At 46.0% G+C, this 21,771-nt stretch overlaps 1 protein-coding gene across 7 annotated transcripts in view; it reads left to right on the top strand.

Annotated features, from left to right (window-relative positions):
* The window catches only part of LOC111149365 (TBC1 domain family member 1), a 230,476-nt gene that overhangs the window by 108,334 nt on the left and 100,371 nt on the right, over positions 1-21,771 (top strand). For all 7 annotated transcript variants that reach the window (XM_022506376.1, XM_022506374.1, XM_022506377.1 and 4 more), the window contains 5 exons: positions 3,636-4,154; positions 5,980-6,069; positions 9,743-9,847; positions 10,360-10,492; positions 16,035-16,126. In XM_022506376.1, the coding sequence (XP_022362084.1) occupies positions 3,636-4,154; positions 5,980-6,069; positions 9,743-9,847; positions 10,360-10,492; positions 16,035-16,126 (939 nt within the window). The remainder of the gene's footprint in view (positions 1-3,635; positions 4,155-5,979; positions 6,070-9,742; positions 9,848-10,359; positions 10,493-16,034; positions 16,127-21,771) is intronic.

Genomic DNA, 21,771 nt, shown 5'->3' with positions numbered 1-21,771 from the left:
TTTTGTTGAAAGTACCCAGATTGTATCAGTGGAAATAAACTCCTCGGCCTCAGTGTATTTGTCCTAATAGGGTCGGTGTATTTGCAGTAAATATTCTAACTTGAAAGTTTATGTTCTCAGAAACTGCAGTTTTACCTTGAGACACTTTTCGGTTAAGTTTGCTTATTTTAGGGGTTAGTGTTGGCATCAGCCCTTTCTTTATTTTTACATATGTCTACGAGCTGCCAACTCCAGCAGCTGCTGGTTCTCAGTGGCCCGTCTCCCTTGGCTGGCATTCTGACCTCATCCTTGACAGCTCCCCTTCCTCCTCCTCCCCCTCCTCCTCGTCCTGTCCTCCACCTTCCAGACTCCCCAGCTTCTTTACGTCTGAAACATTGGCGTGGCCTCTGCTCCCATCCTGGCCTGCTTCCTTTCCTTTGCCTTTTCTGTTCCCAGGTGGCCTCCACCTCTTGTACGGGAGCTACTGACATCGTGGTCTGCATTTCCCATCTTGGATTCCAGGCCCAGCTGCCCGCTGGATGCCTTACTTTCAAGTCCTCCCGGTCTTACTCAACAGGTACAAAAGCCAAACTCCTCATGTCATTTCCACAAACCTGCTTCTGTGTTCCTTGCTCACGCAGCTTCAGGCCGACTCTGTGAGTCATGGGCTGGCCTCCATGCCCTCTACGCCCCCATCCAGATAGCCACCGAATCTTGTGCATTCTCTCTTCTGGAAGCTTTTATTTAGCCTTTCCTTGTCTTTCGTCTTTGTCCAGTCTCCCCCAGGCCCTATCTCAGTTCTGTAAACGTTCTAAGCCTCCCTTGGGGCCCCACTCCCCATCCGTGTAGGGCTGCCTTGTTTCCATCTCCTGCTCCTGGATTCCTACCTCCTGGCATCTAGTGCTACTTAGAGAAATGTTTGGCAATAAAAGGAAGTTAAATGTCTCCGTCCCCTCGTGTGACAGGTAACCCTGTAGGTGAGTCCAGGACAGAGCTAAAAGAATGGAGAAGTCAGGCTTCATCACAAGTGGGTATCATGCCTTCATTTCTCGAGAAACAGTGCTCCAGGGCTCTTCTGGGAAAGGGAACGTAGTTGTCAATACAGGTTTACAAACTCACACACAGGTGGAGTCCATTTTTTATTGAAAAAGTTTACTGTTTTGCTTACGGTAATTTTAAAACATTAGATTTTTCATTGTTGACAGTTTATTGCTGAAATTATGTTTGGTGATTTGCTGTCAAATATTCTGAGATGGTTATGTTCTTGTCAGGATCCCAGTGATTTCTTTTTAACTCCCGTTGTCTCCTTTACGCCCATGTTACAGTTCCCCAGAGCAAGGAGAGGGACAGGGACCACTGACAGGGCTTTGACGAAAGCCCATCTCCTAAAGGTTGTGATTAGTGTATTGGAAAGATGGGCGGTTGGAAAAACTTCCACAGCCTCAGCCCTGACCAAGGTTGTGGTGTGCCCTTTAGCCTCTTGTGACCTTGGGAAGTGGGGAAATACTCAGATTCTCTACTGTGTGTCTTACTTCTCTCTGTGCCATTTACTACTGAGTCACCCTAATTTCACAGGACTTCACACATTTTCTCTGTGCTTTGGTTATATAACAAAAGACACCATTACCTCAGATGCAGTGGAAGACTCAGCATATAGAAATGATACTTTTTTTAACAAGCCTCAGGAGCCTGTGTAAGACTTTTCTGTTTGGAGAGTTAAGTTTAATAATAGGGAAGATTCATGTGACTCCTGATAAAATAATTACATAGACTTGCTCAGTAAAGTGGTGAGGCTCTTTACTTGCATGAATTGGTTATTTTTCTTTGAAAATTCTTTACTTCACATTACTTCACAAAAATAACTTTTACCTGAAAATGATTTTTTTAAAAATATTTTTTTTGTTTTTAAGAAACTGAGACAGTTCTGGCCAATGTCTTATAAGTGCCTTGTTGGCAAAGGTGTGAATGGAACCTAGGCTTCCTCCATCCCTCTTCTCTCCATCCTGTCTTCTGATATATTAACCATTTTCAGGCTGCCATGGGATGTGTAGTTTGGCAGTAGGAGAGTATGCTATAGCACAAGCAAATAGTGCAAATAATGCTGGACAAATGTTGAAATTTGGGCCTATTTAGTATTGTTTAGCTCATAAGCTTCAGTAATCTGTTTTTAAAATACAGACTATACCTAAATATATTTTATCTCTTTGTTTGATAAAATACCTTGGAAGGATATATCATAGTCTTTATGGCAGAGATACTGTCTTTAAGACACGCTTGATATAAAATCACAAAGAAATATTTTGAGTCATTGGGTCTTAAAGAATAGAAGCTTACATTTTAAATCTATAACCATGTCCCTTTACTGTATATGTAGATTTTTTTTTTAAAACTTTATTTATTTGACAGAGAGAGAGATCACAGGTAGGCAGAGAGAGAGGGGGAAGCAGGCTCCCTGCTGAGCAGAAAAGCGGGAAGTGGGGCTCGATCCCACCCTGAGATCGTGACCTGAGCCAAAGGCAGAGGTTTTAACACACTGAGCCACCCAGGCGCCCCTATATGTGGATCTTTGACCTGAATTGTTAACCGGTGTTTTGTTGTTGTTCTTTCCTCTATAATGTTGTTAGAAGACTTAAAGCTTCTGGGCCTTAAATTGAATTTTCTTACATAGAAAAAAAGGGAAAAAAATTGCTTTGGGTATTAGATCATAACGAAAATCAGGTCCTTCCTTATGAAGATGGAATTTGTGGCCATCTTGTTTTAGTGTCATGGCTGTACCTCTTCTAGGGGATCACACAGATGGTAACTGCGCTCACGGATTCATCTTCATGTCTGCTGCTGCCTTGAAGGCTCCTGTCAGAAGCTGGTGATGAGAGGGTGTAGCAGGAGGGACGATGATAGCACATGGGACCCTTTTGTTCACCCTCTTGATCATGGCTCCGCATGGACCCCAAAGGCTTTGGAGTCTGTGTGGGAAGAAGCCCCAGTGTGTTGCCATGGTAATGACGCATCTTGGTTGCTCCCTCCTAGCTCCATAGTACCAGCCAACTATTAGGAGATAGAGAACTAAGTAATAAAGTGCCAGTGGTCCTTGAGGAAAAAACAATGATGTGATTTGGAGAAGTGTTTTATAGATTTCAGTCTTCACTTGTCATCCTCATCCTGCCCATTTGTTGTCGAAGACTCTCCAAGACACCCTGTCATGAAATCTAGAAAACTTGCCTAATGTTTCCGTGAGCCACACTGGAGACAGTCCTCTTAGGGAGGGGACAGCGGCTGCGGGCAGGACTGTGGCTTTGCGGTGGGACCAACCCGGGCTTGCCTCCGAGGCTGGCCGCGGGGCTGCGTGTCCGTGGGCTCGCCCTGAGCAGTGCTGTGGGCATGTGACTCCTCTGGCATCGTCCCTGGCACGCCAGAGGTGCGTGATGAATATCGCTGCCCCTCTCCTGCCGCGAAAGCTGTGTGTTCCCCTCGCGTGGGAAGGTGTCCGCGGTCCCGGCTTCTCCGCGGACTCCTGCTTCGGCCAGGAGCAGGCAAGGGGGCGGAAGGGGGGTAGGGAGCGGGGCGGAGGCTGCTCACCCCTCGGTGCCGGGGTGGGGGGTGCCGGGTGGGGGGTCGTGTCCTGCGGCCTCCGGGTAACGCGCTCCCTTTCCCGGCAGGTGCCCGAGATCATCAGCTCCATCCGCCAGGCCGGGAAGATCGCCCGCCAGGAGGAGCTGCGCTGCCCGTCCGAGTTCGACGACACGTTTGCCAAGAAGTTCGAGGTGCTCTTCTGCGGCCGCGTGACGGTGGCCCACAAGAAGGCGCCGCCGGCCCTGATCGACGAGTGCATTGAGAAGTTCAAGCACGTCAGCGGCCGCCGCAGAGCCGAGTTCGACGTGGGCTCCCCGCGCTCGGAGAGCCCGCATCCCGCCGGAGGCCCTTCCTTCGCGGAGAGGATCCCGCCGGGGCCGCCGCCCGCGGGCGAGGGCGAGCAGGGCCGCGGGCCTATGCGCAAGTCCTTCTCCCAGCCCGGGCTGCGCTCGCTGGCCTTCCGCAAGGAGTTCCAGGATGGCAGCCTTCGCAGCAGGAGTTTCTTCAGCTCCTTCGAGGAGAACGACATCGAGAACCACCTCATTAGCGGACACAATATTGTGCAGCCGACAGACATGGAGGAAAATCGAACTATGCTCTTCACGGTAAAGCCGCCCGGCGCCCGGGCTCCTCCCCGGGGGCAGGTCCGCGTTCGATCTGCTCTTCTGAGCGCGGATTTCTAGCGGATTGCTCTCGGATTTATTAAGTGTGAATCTGTGTGTTTTATACTGAATAATCCTTTTCTCGGAGGAAATCCTTACTTTAGTCCTAGGCCTTTACCCTCATCGTGGGAAACCTAAAGAGAACCCATCTTCTGTCCTCGTTTTTGTCCCTACCCACCCCACCCCTCCCTGCTCAGTGGAAAGAGACCTTTTCAATGGAAGCAACAGGGCACTCAAAAATGTGTATTAATTTCAAGTAGTGTATCGCAACAAAATCTTTTAGTTGGAAAATACTTCCTTTTTACTGTTTCTATTAATTTATAAAACATTTCTCCTTGGTTAATCAGGATAATTGGATTTGGGGATAAGATGGTATTTAAAATTTATACCCGAACTGAAAGAATAGTTTCGCCAACTGTTTACTCTCTTTTTTCCTTGGAGAGGTTTGCTACACTGAGAGCCAAGTGCCAGAAAAGGAATGGATGCGGAAACTGTCCTTGGCACTTGGGGTTCCTGGGTTCTGAGCTGCTCTGGGCTCCCCTGGCTGGGCTTGCCCTCCTTGGGGGGCCCCTGGGTCTGAGCTGATGGGGCTCGGGGCCTTCCCAGCAGTGAGCTGGCCTCTAAGGATCTAGGGAACTGATTTTTTCTTCAGCCCCCTTCTAGAATGCCGTGACCGGTATTCTAGAGAGAACAAAATTACCATGGGTGTGATGTTCTTGTGCCTAACTCAGAGTAGCGAGAGGGCCGACTGGTAAGGAAGCTGCTGCTTCGGGGAAAGCCACGTTGGTTTAAGCAGGTTTAAGATGAAGGTGATGTGTCTGTGGGTAAATAGTGCTTTTTTCTTCCTCTTTTCATCGTGTCCTGAAAAGGGTGCTGTGTCAGCCCTCAGGCTTATGCTTTAGTCTGCGATGTATATTTAAAAAGAACAACTCTGGGTGTCATTGTGAAAGCTGCTCAGTGTGTGTATGTTAAGTACTTAGTGTGTGACTGCTGTGTTCGGGGTCCCTTGCAACATGCTAGTAATAACAGCAGTGAACAGGACAGCCATGATTCCAGCAAGGGGCGTTGACAGCTGAGTGTTCAAGTAATTGTCTCATTACAATTGTGGTCTGGGGTTTCCGGGAAGGCTTCGTGGAGGAAGGAGCAGAGGTTCATTGTGACCAACTAGATATTCTTCTAGCCGGAGTATCCTGGGAGCAGCGGATGAGAGGCCCTGAGGGAGGGATGGGCTGAATGGAGTTTATTATGCTGACCCAAGGCTGTAATGCTAATAATGCGCTAACTTTAAGAAGTCAAGTAAGTAGTATTTAAATTCCTAACACACAGTTAAGCACTCCACAAATGGTAGGTTGTTTTAACAATAATTTTAAAAGATTTTTCAGTAAAACAGTTAATAGTGTTTTGGAAGCTTCAAAAGGAGAGCTTTTGTTCTCTGGAAGCTTTACTTTTATAGAAAGCTCACTTCCCTATAAAGCAGAGATGTGGCATCTGTGGTTTTGTTGTTAACTTTTGGATATTTGGTTCTCTGATCTCAAAGAAGACTGCTGTCTTATGTAGGTGAACGTACTAGCAGGTATCCTGTGCTACGTGAAATCTGTGGGGTCAGCCGAAACCTCTGGAGGTGATTCTCCACAGTTAAATAGTCAGAATCCTATAGGAGCTTGCCCCTTTTCTTCTTTATTTTCATAGGTCACAGAATGAGAATGTTAGTTTAATAAAATTGAATTCAACTTTCATGAAAAACTAGTTTCTTTTTTTGTCTTTTAAGATTGGCCAATCTGAAGTTTACCTCATCAGTCCTGACACCAAAAAAATAGCACTGGAGAAAAATTTTAAGGAGATATCCTTTTGCTCTCAGGTAAATGGAGATGGGTTATTGGCTCATTTGCATTTGAATTTTTAATGAATTCTGTCATTCTGCAGAAGTGCTAAAAGGTCACAAGATGTATGCCTTCTGGGTATACTTGATTTTCGATCTTGGCATTTCTCCTTTGAATATTAAGGCAAAATATACATATAATTTTGAAATTAAGAAGTTCACTGTTGGCAACAATAATATACTGGAGAAAATAGATTTACCTTTCTTTTTTCAGTTATTGGTGGTAATGTTGATATAGTCACAAATTCCAGGTGTATATGTGTGGGTTTGTGTACACATCTTACATATTTATATTCATACATACACACAAATGTTTTTAAATAGATGCTCATTGATACTTTATAAAAATTCTGAAGTTCTTTTTGGGTATGAGTCATTATTCTTCCTTAAAATAGTGACTCTCTATAAGGATGTTTTCCTCAGAATACAATGTCTACTTGAGTTCTTTCCTGATAATCTCTCAAGGTGTGTTTCATAGATTTTTGGTGAATCAATTATAGTGAGCTGTGTCAATTGTACTCCGGGTTTTCCTAGCAAATAGGAGATCGCTTAAAGTTATTGTTTGTCTATATTTTAAAACTCTGACTTCTTCCTTGCTTCCATTTTCTCATAATTAAGAAGATGTAATGACAGTCTCATTCCCGATTTATAACATGATCTACATTTAAAAAAATGCCTTTTGAATCCTTTTCCCAAAATGTGAAAATAAAGAATGTTCCTTTTACAGTCGAATAGAGAACCATTTACAAAAGAAATTTTTCCAAGTCCTGCTCCCCGGAGAATGAACGTCCAGCAGGTGCTTATCTTGCTTTGCAAGAACTTGGAATGAGATGCCAGGATATGTCAGTGGTTGCCCGTTTATTGAGAAAATGTTCAACCTGGAAGGGAGATGATCCACAGAATTTAATCTCGATTTGCTGCTATGTCTATTGAAGTGTTAATGTTTTAAGTTTGCTTTTTCATGTAACAGTTTTATTATTTCCTGAAGGGTTCAGCTTACAAGTATACATGATGGCCTGAATTTCAAGTTATTGGCACTCGTATCTCTGCACATTGGTACTTCCTGGAGACGCTCATGTGTTAATATTTATGGGCTCTGTCTTATCTGCATCAAGGTGCCTCTTAGCTGATAACCTCCAAAACAAGTTTACATATTAGATCAGAAGAGCTCTTAGGAAACTATGGTGTACAGCCTTGGCCTTCATATCTTACATTTAGAAGCTTCTCTGCTCTTTGTGCATCTAATTCTTGACTCGTTCTTCATACCACTATACTTCAGTGCTTACCTGTTTGTTCTTGTAGGAGTAAAAATATGTTTTAAGTCTCTTTTTTTTAACCTTTGTGTCTGTGAGTGTTTGCGTGTGTGTGTGCATGTGTGTGTATAGTTGTGTTTCTTCAATAATCTTTTGTCTACTTTTGATTTTCAAAGTAATTTTTTATTCTTAATACCTAGGAAAAGTTCTCATTTTTCTGTGTCCACTTTTTTGCCCTTACCTTTAGTACTAAAATAAACATTACAAACTCTGGTTTTCAGTTCTTATATTATGGAGGTAATCAGAATAATATTTTAGTAGAACGATGTTAATCTTCATATTTGAGAGATGTCTTTAGATACTTAAAATATCTGAGAAAATCGTGTGGATCCACAAAAGACCCCAAAAAGCCAAAGCAATCCAGAGAACAACAAAACTGGAGGTATCATAACCCCAGATTTCAATATATACTACAAAATTATAGTCATCAAAACAGTATGGTACTGGCACAAAAGCAGACACACAGATCAGTGAAACAGAATAGAAAACCCAGAAATAAACCCATGATTGTGTCGTCAATTAGTCTATGCAAAGGAGGCAAGAGTATATAATGGGGAAGACTGTGTCTTCAACAGTGGCACTGGGAAAACTGGTCCGCTGAATGCAAAAGAATGACACTGGACCGCTTGCTTATACCATACACAGATATAAACTCAAAAATGGATTAAAAGACCTAAATGGGGGCGCCTGGGTGGCTCAGTGGGTTAAGCCTCTGCCTTTGGCTCAGGTCATGATCTCAGGGTCCTGGGATCGAGCCCCGCATCGGGCTCTTTGCTGAGTGGGGAGCCTGCTTCACTCTCTCTCTCTCTCTGCCTGCCTCTCTGCCTACTTGTGATCTCTCTCTCTCTCTCTAAAAAAAACAAAAACAAAAAAAAACCTAAATGTGTGAAACATGAAGCCATAAAACTCCTTGAAGAAAACACAGTAATCTCTTTGATATTGGCTGTTGCAGAATTTTCCAGATATCTCCTCAGGCAAGAGAAACAAAAGCCAAAATAAACTGGGATTAAAACAAAATAAAAAGCTTCTGCAAGAGAGGGAAACCAACAACAAAATGAAAAAGTAGCTTACTGAATAAGAAAAGATATTTGCAGATGATATATCCCATGAGGGGTTAATGTCCAAAATATGTAAAGAACTTACACAACTCAACACCCAAGCCCAAATAATCTAATTAAAAAATGGGCAGAGGACATGAATAGACATTTTTCCAAAGAAGTCATACAGATGGCCAAGAGACACATGGAAAGATACTCAACATCACTCATCATCAGGGCAATACAAATCAAGATCACAGTAAGCTACCCCTGGCAAGGATGTGGGGAAGAGGAACCCTTGGTACACTGCTGGTGGGAATGCAAGCAGCCACCGTGGAGAACAGCATGGAGGTTCCTCAAAACCTTAAAAATAGAACCACCAGGGACGCCTGGGTGGCTCAGTTGGTTGAACAACTGCCTTCGGCTCAGGTCATGATCCCGGAGTCCCGGGATCGAATCTCACATCGGGCTTCCAGCTCCATGGGGAGTCTGCTTCTCCCTCTGACCTTCTCCTCGCTCATGCTCTCTCTCACTGTCTCTCTCTCAAATAAATAAATAAAATCTTTAAAAAAAAAAAAAATAGAACCACCATATGATCCAGTAATTCCGCTACTGGCTATTTACCCAGAGGTATCACAAGCACTAAATCAAAAAGCTGTGCATCCCTGTTTTTATTGCCACGTTATTGACAATAGCTCAGATACAGAAGCAGCCCAAGTGTCCACAAATGAACGGCTGACGAAGAAGTGATGTGTATATATGCCCCACGGGGTATTTCTGAGCCATAGGAAGGATGGAGATCTTGCCATTTGTGACCGCATGGATGGACGTAGAGGGCATTATGCTAAGTGAAATAAGTTCAAGAAAGAGACATACCACATGATTTCACTTATATGTGGAATCTGAAAAGCAAATGAAACAAAAAGCAGAAACAAACCCAGATAGAGAACAAACTGACAGTTGCCAGAGGGGAGAGCGGTGGAGGTGTGCAGGTTTCGAGGTCTGGAGCGCGTTAAGTCACCGGAATGAGAGGTCACAGTGCTGCGAGGACAGTCTGCGGGATTGTGAGGGCTTGGTATGGTGGGAGATGGGAGCTGCACTCGGGGTGAGCACAGACTTGTCGAGTCACCAAGTCGCACACCTGAAACTCAGGTAACATTCAGTGTGCCTGTACTTCAGAAAAATCTGGGAAATCGTTTTAGAGTGCTCTAGAAGGCCACGCTGCCTGTCTTGTTGCCTTCTGGCACTTGTGGCTTTCAGATACTGCTCACCACTCCTTCCTCTCTTCCCCGCCGGCAACAGGGTATCCGACATGTGGACCACTTTGGGTTTATCTGCCGAGAGTCCTCAGGGGGTGGAGGCTTTCATTTCGTCTGTTACGTGTTTCAGTGCACAAACGAAGCTCTGGTAAGTGACACTGAGCAGCTCTTACCTAGAAAACATCTTTCTGGGCAATGTCAGCCTCACTGATTTTTCTTTCCTTCGCAAACCATAGAGCTACATCGACGAGTCGTTATTTGGCTTAAATTATCCGCCATGACTGTTTAGTGACTAGCTAGTACACACGCAAGCCTTGTTTGGGTATGTGTCCTCGGTTTTCATTGTTTTTGAGGAACGTGCTCACGTTCGCCCTCTGGCCTGGCATTAAAGTATGTCATTTTGGACATTTGACCCAGAGGAGCTGGCTCTTTCATGAGTATTGAATTTGTGTTTTTAGTTTCTACCTTCTTTATGAGCTTTGAGCCGCTGGGTAGTGTTTCTCAGACTCTAATCCTAGCGGTTATCAGGATTATTATCTGTTAGTCGGTGACAAATAGTGCCCCCAGAATCTTAAAATGCTGAAAGTGTTTGCAGAGTCCTGAAATCTCAGCCCTGCTCGTCTTACACTCCCTGGCTTCCTGTGTCTTCTCTCTGATCAGGTTGATGAAATCATGCTGACCCTGAAGCAGGCGTTCACCGTGGCCGCGGTGCAGCGGACGGCTCAGGTGCCTGCCCAGCTGTGCGAGGGCTGCCCCCTGCAGGGCCTGCACAAGCTCTGCGAGCGGATAGAGGGTGAGTAGCCTTAGTTACCGGGACCGCTGGTGGATGTCAGCATGGCGGGGGATGGGGAGGGATGTCTTCTGTACATGGCCAAGCTATTGTGTTCTGTGCTCAGGGTTTGAAGGGAGGCGTCCCTGCCCTTTCCCCATCGCTGCTCTAAGGGTCGTGGAGCAGAGAAACAGAAGCTACAGATGCAGCCGCCTAGCATGTATCCAGGCTGTGAATGGTCAGGTCGGTCCTGTTGGCTGCTTTGAAGAGGTCTAGTAAGGTGAGAGCCGCAGGATCTCCGCCACGTGTTTCAGTTCCAAGGTCACCGGTCATTTCTGCCAGGACAGTGTTCACGGAGTGAAGGGGCAGAAGACAGGTTGCACCTGAGTCACAGGGAAGGAATAAAAGGGACTGGGAGTCGACTATAGTTTCTAGAAATGTGCTGTAGGGAGGAATGTAAATGCACTCATTGGCAGCTGCTGTGTTTTGAGCACCTAAGGCGTGCCAGGCCCTGTGCCAGGTTCTTTCACGTGTGGGAGGAAAGAGGATTACTGATGTACGTTTTAGGGATAAGTACACCGAGCACTTGTGAGGTCGAGGGGAAACCTAGCATGTGAGCCCAGGAGTCTGCGTGTGTGGGAAAGCCCTCCCTGTCACCTGCGCACAGAGCTGCCCCCTGGGGAAGGCCATGCTGGGGGAAGAGCCAGCGGACCCAGCTTTGCACAGCTGGAGAGGTTCGAGCAGATCCAGGGCCACAGGGGCCCAGTGGGTCAGAATGGAAAGGAGGAGACCCCTTTCTGGGGGTGGGGCGTGGAAACTTCCTCAGGTGGGAAGAGAGATGCTCCATTTCTTGGCCTGCAGGGGAGGCAGAGGCGAGGGGAAGAGAACGAGGGTAAACCCGCCATAATGATCCTCTGAGGGAACCTGGCACTGAAGGGGTGCATTCCTCTCTCTCTCTTTGGTTTTCGTTTTTTTCCATTTATAGGAGGATTTCTAAAACTTTGTGATTCTGACGGGAGTCACAGGATTTAAACAACCCATGTTATTGTAAAACACACACACATACACAAAACCCCTCCAGATTTGCTCATGTCCCATGTCCCTAGAACACTTCTAGTGAGTTCTACTTGGGTAGAGAAAAACACTATGCTATTTGGAATTCATTTCCTTTTTTTCATAATTGTGGTAAAAGTACACATCATATAAAATCGACCATTTTCACCTTTTTTTTTTTTTAAAGATTTTTATTTATTTACTTGACAGAGAGAGAGAGCGCGAGCGAGAGAGCGCAAGTGAGCATAGGCAGACAGAGTGGCAGGCAGAGGCAGAGGGAGAGGCAGGCTTCCTGCCAAGCTAGGAGCCCGATGTGGGACTCGATCCCAGGACACTGGGTCATGACCTGAGCCGAAGGCAGCCGCTTAACCAACTGAGCCACCCAGGCGTCCCCATTTTCACCTTTTTAAAGTGGGCAGTCCGGTGGCATAAAGTACACTCACGTTGTTTTGAGGCCATCACTGCCATCCATTGCTGGAGCTTTTTAATCTTCCCGAACTGAAAGTCATTAAACCATAACTGCCCAGTCCCCCTGCCCCAGTCCCTGGCAGCCACCACTCTGCTTCTGTGTGTGTGAGTGTGACAGCTTCCAGGCACCTCATCCAAGTGGAGTCATCCAGCTTTTGTCCTTTCGTGACTGGCTTATTTAGCATAAATCTCCTTTCACGTCTTAGCAGGAATTGCCTTCCCTTTTAAGGCAGATGAGTATCCCTTCGTGTGCCTGGACCACATTGTCCAGTTCTCTGTCCACAGACATTTGAATTGCTTCCTCAGCTGGCTGTTGGGAATGACGTTGCTGTAAAGTTGGTGTATCATCTCCTCATGTTCCCATTTTCAGTTCTTTTGGGAATATGCCCAGAAGGGAATTGTTGGGTCAGATGGTAACTATGTGTTAAATCTTTTGAGGGACTGCCGTTGTCTTTTCCACGGTGGCTACACAATTTTACATTCCTGTTAGCAGTGCACGAGGGTTCCTGTTTCACTCTATCCTTGCCAACACACGTTATTTTCTCTCTACTTCTTCTTTTTAATGACAACCATCCTAGCGGGTGTGCAGTAGTATCTGATTTCCCTTTTTAAATGAGCTAAACTGACAATCATCACCTTAAGTTTCAAAGGTTCATTCGCTGGCATTATAATGCTCTTTGAAATGAATCAAAATGATTAATATTTTCAACTGTGCTTCCCTAATTGTTACTGTTTGCTGACATTATATAAAATACAGCTGGAAAGGAGAAAAGTTGAGTTTTACCTAGAGATCTCATCTGAAAAGATCACTAAACCTTCCCTTAGTGGTTGTCAAGATAAGGGAAACGATGACAGAAATGTCCCTTAAGAGCTATTTAAGAAGCCGACGACAATGTTGGCCTTGAAGATAAAGCAGACCATGATCTGCGGGGACTGGAAGGATTCCAGAGTTCTACTTGATAAATCTTTCTGTGGTCTGGCTTAGCTTTCCGAAAGTGAGAGCTGAAAAGTTCAGTCAGGGGAGGGATTTTGCTGCTGTATTTTGAAGTTATTATTTAATTCGTCTTTCTACCTGATAAAATCCAAGCAAAGCAGAAAGCTCTGCTAATGCAGAAACATTCTTGATAGCACAATTAGAAGTTTGGGGTTTTGCATGCCTGATGGGAAGCATTTCTTAGATAAAGCGGGCACAGTGTTATAGGCATCCTAAGGAGGGGAGATGGGTCCTTTGTTGGGGAGATGCTGGTTTCATGAACACTTTGAGGCCCTTGCTGTCTGCTGTCATGTGTTCCTAATAAGTAGAATGAAGTGGTTTATAAAAGCTCATTGTGTGTTCCCATAAGCGTAGTGCTAATAGGAAGTCAGGCTTTGTCCAGGAACTCCATACACTGGGGAGAGGACTAATGACATGGCCACAAAAAGAAAGACTTAAATACTGTTTCCTTCATCAAATGATTTAGTCGGGTTATGCCCCAGGATTTATAAAAAAAAATACATATAATCTGTCCAACAGCGGCTGTGGGACACACCACTCCCAAGATGTAAGACGAGCAGCTCTGCTCGGGCCTGAATTTGAACTCTGAGCAACTCCTAGCAGTGCTTTGTCTAGCATTTTGCTTATTTTAAAGTTAGGCAGAGCATTTTGGGAATTCGTATAATGAATTTTATGTTCACTAAGAAGAAAAACAAGTTGAGCTGAGTTTTCCTTTTGCCATCTAAGTAAGTTTGCCTCTGGCCAAGCAACTGCTCATCAGAGCCCCCTTAATAAGAGCCTTTTCTGCACCAGCAGTGTGAAGGTGGCCTCACTGACCACCGGGTTGGAGGGATTAGAGTTTTGGAATGCCCTTGACTCTGCTCGCCTTTTTCTCTGTTGTTCCCTGCATCCCTTTCCCCCTGTAAAGCCTTTAGGCCTCACATGGGGGGTGCCACCTTCCTGTTGCAGAAACCAGCCAGCAGTGCCTGAGGGTGTTGAGAAGCTGCTGGAAGGTTCACTGTAAAGGCGGACTAGAGAGCCAGGCCTGGGGCCTGGGCGGCAGGAGTCAGAAACCTGCCCTGCTGTCTGAGGTGGGGCGAGGGACCTTCTGAGGTGATGCGTCCTGAGGGCAAGGATAAAACTTGTCAAAGAGTCTCCTCACCTGCGCTCCCCCCCCATATGGAGAATTTTCTGTGCCATGGCCTGATTGTTAGAAGTGTACAATCAGTCTGTTGTGCAATCAGTCTGTCGCTGTTAGTAGTTGTACAGTTGGTCGAACTTTGCTCCGAGCTCTGGGGTGCTCTCCGCATGTGAGCGTCTCGTCAAACAACACACGTCTGTCCTGATAGGATGCTTATGACATTGTGTCAGGGACCTGCGGAGAGGCTTTTGGTTAACGATGATGGTTCCTTTCGCTCATCAATTTAAACACTCTTGAGTCAATATTTAAGTAGTGCAGTAAAAAACCACCCGCCCGGCTTGTCTGACCTGCCGGCTTGCCGGAAGAGTACCTGAATTGTGTTCTGGTAGAAGCCAGCTGTCTTTTTGTCACTGTCACTGCCTCTGCGGTCACGTTAGTATGGGAGCCACCTGTGGGTCGGGCGACTGGACTCTCTGGGAAAGGGAGGCAGCAGAGAGTTCAAGAGCTGTCTGTGGAGGGAAATGGACCTGGTTCAGAGTCTAACTCTGTCCCTCACTTAGCCGATGACCTAGGACAAAATACTGGACTTTGCCTGTGCCTCAGTTTCTTCATATATACATTGGGATTGCTTAGAATTGCTAAGAATGGTGCCCACTCGGATTGTTTTGAGGGTTGAGGGGATGCACGGAGTGCTCAGTGTGGTGGCAGACCAGCCACTTCAGAAGTGTTGGCTTTTATTTTTATAGGATTTTCTTGGCAAAAAATAAAGGGAGGTGGGGGGCTGCTGGGAGGGAGGATGTCCTGGAAGCTGAGAGGGGCCCAGCAGAGCTGTGAGCAAGGTGGGGGCTCTGCGTCCAGTGGGGGTCGGGGGCTGTGGGGAGGCGGCGGCTTATCAGCCTCCTGACTTTGGAGAGTCACCTGGCTTCTCTCGACCTCAGCGATGTCACCTCTGTAAAAACAGGCTTGATTTCCATGTCCCGGGTCCAGACTTGAGAGGCGGCCCCTCCTGGCCACACTCAGCTGTGCAGATGCATTCCCAGTGTTCTCGGGGCAGAGTGCGGCCTGGCACCTGCCCCGGGGGTGGGGCTGCAGCAGGTGCGTGAGCTGAGAGCCGCCCTCGGAATGAAAGTGCCCGGCGACAGTGCTCCCACGGTAGTCTGCTCAGCAAACCCTTCCATTCTAAATCTTCTCGGCAGGCGTAACATTTCTCTCTTGGCACCAAGAAAAGGCAAAACAGGATCTAAGCCCTGTTTGTGTGAAGAAACAACTTTCCGAAGCATCAGTTTCTCGTTGGCACTATATCGTGACTGTGTAACTTTTCCTCAAAATCCTCTGTAATGGTAATTAGATGGGCTTAGACTAGTAGGAAGCAAGTGGTGCTAAAACAAAGGTGGGTAGCTGCGTGAATCAGTCTGCAGGGAGCCGACTGTGGAGGAGAACATGATAGGGCAGCAGATGTTTTCCCTTGAGTTGTCCAGTTTGTATATAAGTACTGATGCAGACAGTGTTCTGATTGTGCGAGGTGTTCTAACAGGGAATGGTGGAGAAAAGAAAATTCGGAACCGCAGAGGCCTGAGATGGGGTCCAGCATGGTGGTCCTTTGGCGATCACGTCAGCTCTCTGGGTCTCGGTTTCCTCAAGTGTAAAATGGGGCTAACTTGATTGTCTTCCCCAGTTGTTCTCAGTGTTAACTGAGGCAGGCCTGGTGTCTAAGACTGTGCCTGGCGCGTGAGGACTCAGCTAAAAAATGTTAGCTGTCATCATTGCCATCACAAACGTCATGACTGAGTAGAATGTCCGGAAAACTTTGGAAGCCTGGAGTATGTAAGGACGTGAAAAGCCTGAGTCGGAAGTTTTACTCTGCCTTGTGACTTCTCCATAGTGTGTTTTCATGTCTCTCTCTCTCTCTCTCTTTTTTTTTTTCTTAACAGGAATGAATTCTTCCAAAACCAAACTAGAACTCCAGAAGCACCTGACAACATTAAGTAATCAGGAGCAAGCAACTATTTTTGAGGAGGTTCAGGTAGGGCACGAGTTTCTAATTGCTAAACTTAAAGCAGAGATGAGCAGCTTATCTGTGAGATGATCCCAGCTGGGGGGAAGCGGACCTGGTTCCTCCTGGTTTAGGCTCACCATCCCCGGGCAGGGGCCAGGTCAGACGCAGACTCCCACTGGGTCTTGGTTTTCACGGTGAATGTGACTAACACAGAGAAGTCCTGCCTTAAAGAATATTTTGGGATGAGAGAAAGGAAATTGCTGAGTGGAAAGAGCCTGCCACCCAGGAGAAAGATGATGTGGACTTTGGTCCCCGAGCATTCCTCTGCTCCCCAGGACACCTCTGCCAGCCCCTTCCTGCTTGGGTTCCAGTCCCAAAGTGCGGGAGTGGGCAGAGACAGCATTTCGTACGTAAGCTTGGTCACTCACTGTTTCTCCCTTGGTCCTCAGTGTTGGAAAGGAATGGAGATAGTGTTACCTACTTACAACTATGTATCAAGCCTAAATATAAAAACAAAATACAAAACCAGAGCCAGGCTCGTCGCTGTACTAGAAACTCGCTCTTGTCCTCGCACGCAGAGGCCATGTAGCTCGGGAAACGACGCTGCGTGTGCCGGCATGCCTGGACTGTGTTTATTACGAATCTTTAGGGAGCTCATCGCAGATTTCATGTCCACTTTGGCCAAGGGGCATCTTCTGCAGTTTCCTGGCACTTTTGTAGGGAGGAGAGCACATCAGGACGAAGAATATCTTTTTTTTTGTGGGGAGGGGAGTGGCAGGGGTCCCGCAGAGGAGTCATCAACCCAATCTAGAAGGACGACAGCTCTGGATGGCGAGTTCTCGGCCTCCTCAGTGGCACGGGGCTGTACACACAGGCCCCTGGCCTGTTTTCTGGCAGGAGTGACACATGTTCGGACAAGGAAAGCAATGGAAGGTTTTTCAGTTTCGTAAGTGGCTTAGATTGTAGTTTTCACAGTTTCTAATTGCCTTTAAATTTTCTTGTTTTCTTCTGAATTGACTTAAAACAAGCTACTTTGTTTTTTCTTAAAGGATCTTTAGAGTTCTGAGTACAGAGTACTCAGAAAACCTTAGTGCGATTTGTACTTGGAATTCATAAATGGACGGGCAGTTTGCTTCTGACTCTAAATGCATTTACGGCGGAGGCCAGGCCTTTTCCCTGGATGCCGGTCTGCTTGATGGTCCAGTGTTAGCAAGCCACTTTGGGGAACATCTTTGCAGCAAGCTCAGGAGATGCACATTCCTCCCCTAACGTGTGTTTCATTTTTTATTCAGACAGCACTGTGTAGCCATCCCAAAACAGTGCGATGACTCAGCGTAGGCAATAAGTGTTCTTTGGCAGTGAGAAATTCCTAACGGATGTGATTCTGAGATTCCCTTTGACCCGTTTAAATTTTTAGACAGCCAGTGCATTATGGACAAGAGACTTTTTAGAGAAAAGTGATGATACAGGGTTGTTGTTTTTTTTCCCTGTTATTTTTAAATGCATGCAGTCCATATCTTGGGGCCCCTACGTGTTGTTCTAGAAGGCTCTGTAACTCGATTGGCTTGAAGACCAAAGGGAAGTGACACTGGGCGTGAAAAGCCAGCGTTTACTTTGTCCTCCATCATTGTAAGCGCAGCTTCTCCTTATGTGATACAATTTGACATGGATATCTTCTTCTAATGGCTTGGGGGTTTCCATTGAATTATTTTTAATGGCCATTCTTGGTTTTGTTTCGTTTAGTTTGGTGGTGTTGTTAGAGGAATTTTTTTTAAAAGAGAATTTATGAGGGAGAAGCAGGCTTCCCGCAGAGCAGGGAGCCCAATGCGGGACTTGATCCCAGGAGCCTGGGATCATCACCTGAGCCAAAGGCAGATGCTTAATGACTGAGCCACCCAGGCATCCCCGTTCTTGGTTCTTATAAAGCATTTTATAAACCAAGTTTCTTTCTAGGTAGGAGTGCCTGCTAATGTGTTTGCAAATTATACCTTTCAAACAGATCATAGAAAGGTGGCTTTGCAGTGTCAGGAGCCCTTTTGTAAACAGGAAGGTTAATACGTTCCTTTGTACAGTTTTCCTGGAGGGTAATTTATTTCTGAAGGGTTCTCCAAGGGCAGACCTTCATAAGACAAATGTAATTACGGTTGAAATGAATGGTACGTGATTACTTAGTTAAAGAACACATAATCAGTGTTTTTGTGAATAAATGCTTAATGCAGAGAAACAAGGGCAGACCACACAGGACACAAAGAGTAGAAACCCATGGCGGCCCTGCACGTGTCGCAGGAGGTTGTCGCTGCCACATGCGAGCTGACTTTGAGAATGCTGAGAGAACTCTGTGCCTGATGAGCCTGGGGGCCTGTGAACCCTTCTGTCGGGGGACTTGTGACGCTTCACAGCCATTGTTTAATTGATGACCTTCTGAATCGCACCGTCTTCAGGCACAGGCACATCTCACCGTGCAGGCGGCCCACGGCGTCCGGTGGTCGGTCCCCTGCAGTGCTTTCCACTCCAAGTAGGGCTAGCAAAGGAGGCGCCTCACAAGTCCAGCTCTGTCCTGCTGAATGAGAAGCTCCCCCTCCCCGACTTCGTGAAGAATACCATCTTTGTTGGATTTTCCATGGCTTTAAAATTATTTCCTCGAAGATTTGGTTATAACTTTGTAAGAAGATGTCCGAAAGCAGTGTCCAAGTGAGCATTGCCATTTCAAGTAGCACCTGCCGAAGTCCTCAGACTCTCAGCATTCTGGTACTCATCAGTCAGCATTGGGAATTCGGTTTTCAGTCCCTCTGATGTCCAGCTCATAGGTCTTCTCATAGAAATAAGGTCAAGAAGCATGCGGCAGAGTTGGCTTTGTTACTTATAACAGGCGATCAGTAGTTTTGTATTTGTTTAAATGAAATCTAATAGGAGAAAAGCGCTCAGATCAGTGGTGTGTGTATTTCAGTGAATTTTTATAAGACGAATACTCCTGTACAGCCAGCCAGCATGAAGATTAAGAAATAGAGCATTTCCAGCTCCTCAGAATCGCCCCTCCCACCGTGTCCCTCCCCCACTGGTATTACCCCCAGGGACCGACTGTCCTGACTTCTGACACTGCAGGATTTTTTTTTTTTTTAAAGATTTTATTTATTTGACAGAGATCACAAGTAGGCAGAGAGGCAGGCAGAGAGAGAGAGGGGTAAACAGGCTCCCTGCTGAGCAGAGAGCCCGATGTGGGGCTCTATCCCAGGACCCTGGGATCATGACTGGAGCCGAAGGCAGAGGCTTTAACCCACTAAGTGCCCTTAGACTTTATTTTTTTTACAGCTGTTTTAGTTTTGTGGAAAAAGTGGGTAGAATATAATACAGAGTCCCCATATGACCGCCCATACCCCACCCTTACCCTTAGGCCACTTTCCCTATGATTAACATCGTGTCTTAGTGTGGAACATTTGTTACTACAGGTTAGCCCATATTGACACATTATTAGTAATTGCAGTCCATAGTTGACATTAGGGTTAGCTTTTACTGTTGTACATTCTGTGGGTTCTAACAAATGCATAGTGGCATGTACCCACATTACAGGATCAAACAGAATTGTTTTTCACTATCTTAAAACTCCTCTCTGCCCCTTCAGTTCATTCCTCCCCCTCCAGCAAACCCCAGGCCCCTGCTCATCTGTTCCTGTCTCCATAGTTTTGCCTTTTCCAGAATGTCGTACAGATGGAATCATACAGCGTGCAGGGGATTGGCTTTCACTTAACAACATGCATTTAAAGTTCCTCCATGTCTTTTCATGGCACGATAGTTCTTTTTATTTTAGTGCTGAATAATAATCCATTTTTTAAAAGATTTTACTTATTCATTTGAGAGAGAGGGTGAAGCAGGGAGAGGAACAGAGGTGGAGGGAGAAGCAGACTCCCTCCCCGCTGTGCAGGGAGCCCGACAACGGGCTCCATCCCAGGACCCCGGGGTCATGACCTGAGCCCTAGGCAGGTAGATGCTGAACAGCCTGGGCCACCCAGGTGCCCCTACTATTCCATTTTATGGACGTGTCACGATTTGTTTGTTCACTGTTATAGGACATCTGGGTTGCTCGTAAGTTTTGGCAGTTATAAATAAAGCTGCTATAAACATTTGTGTGTTGGTTTTAGTATGGACATAAATTTTCCACTCCTTTGGGAAAATTTGAAGCAGCGTGATTTGCTGGATCGCATGGTAAGAGCATGGTTGGTTTCCTAAGAAGCTGTCAAACTGGCCCCTGCAGTGGCTGGTCATTGTGCAGTCCCACCAGCAGTGAACGAGTGTCCCTTTTGCCTCCTGGGCGTGTAGACTCACAGTGTGTGTGTCACCTCCTTGAGGTGCTCGGTGCGAAGTTGGGATTGTGGTGCATGACTATCCTCTCCTTTCTTGAAGATCTAATGGGAACTTTCTTTGGAAAAATGCACTTGTTACATAAAACGTGTAAAACTTCATAACATCGAGGTTTGCGGCTTGGAATCGAGATTGAGAGCATCTGTTCTAGGATATTCAGTCCTGAAATCTGAAATTTAAAGAACAGGAAGTCCTCAGTGAAAACAACTCGTTCTAATCATTTACTGTCTTTTCCTTGAGTCATAGGAACAACTTATCATTTCAAATGATCTTTTTTTAAAGAGCAGAATACCAGAAGGTCTGGGTTGGTGTCCCCTTTGCTTCCAAAACCTGTGACACGCAGGGTGAAGTCATGGTTTCTAGGTTAGCTCAGGGAGGAGGTTTCCAGGAGTGTCCTTGATCCAGACTGGATGTCTGTAAAGTTGACTCATTTATTACCACCTTTGTTCTGAAGGGCAGGCTGCAGGTTTGGAATGGGGGTGGGGAGCAGGAAAATGGATAATCACCATTATGAAAAACACATATTTTCAAGGCGCCTGGGTGGCTCAGTTGGTTAAGTGTCTGCCTTCAACTCAGGTCATGATCCCGGGGTCCTAGGGCTTGCACGCTACCCGCTGACTGGCAGCCTCTCTTCTCAGCGCGGAGTCTGCTTCTCTTTCTTCCTCTCTCCCCCCTGCTCGTGTTCTCTATCTGTCTTTCTCGCTCACTCTCAAACAAAATCTTCAAAAACCCGTATTTTCAAGGTTTATAGACTAGCAACTTTGTATGTCTTCAGAATAACTTTTCTCTTCATTTTTCTGAGAAAATAATACATTAAATTACATGGTCTTCTAAAAATGAACCCTGATGTTTTAGATCCAAAGAATTTGGGACCTTGGAGTTTATTTGGTGCATAATCTTTCTCTGGACAGATGAGGAAGCTAAGATTGCAATGACTCACCTTTGGTCACACTCACAGGCAGTATCCAGGACCTACGTATCCTGATTTCTGGTTCAGTGTGCTTTGCCACTCCCTGTCTGAAAAGTAAAAGATGTAGGGAGAATTTCCTTAAAAAAGAAGGGAAAAAGAAAAGTGACTCAGTGCCATGAAATATTGCGTGCAAGTTTATGCCTTGCAGGGCTTGCAGAAAGTGCTTCATGCTGACCAGCACATTGGCCGTGCGGGACCATGATCCTGAGCCAGTTGCTCTTTTCCTTTCCAGTTCCCTAGCCCGAAAAGTTTATAAACTTGTAGCTCGCCACTGTGGCTCTTGACCTCTGGATGTTTACACTGATTTTATTCTTGTCTTGTTGACAGCTTATTTATTAAATATTTG

The sequence above is a fragment of the Enhydra lutris genome, unplaced genomic scaffold (assembly GCF_002288905.1).
Source record: "Enhydra lutris kenyoni isolate GAN:26980312 unplaced genomic scaffold, ASM228890v2 scaffoldscaffold21, whole genome shotgun sequence".
Taxonomy (NCBI): Eukaryota; Metazoa; Chordata; class Mammalia; order Carnivora; family Mustelidae; genus Enhydra; species Enhydra lutris.
This window is presented reverse-complemented; position numbering and strand designations above follow the sequence as displayed.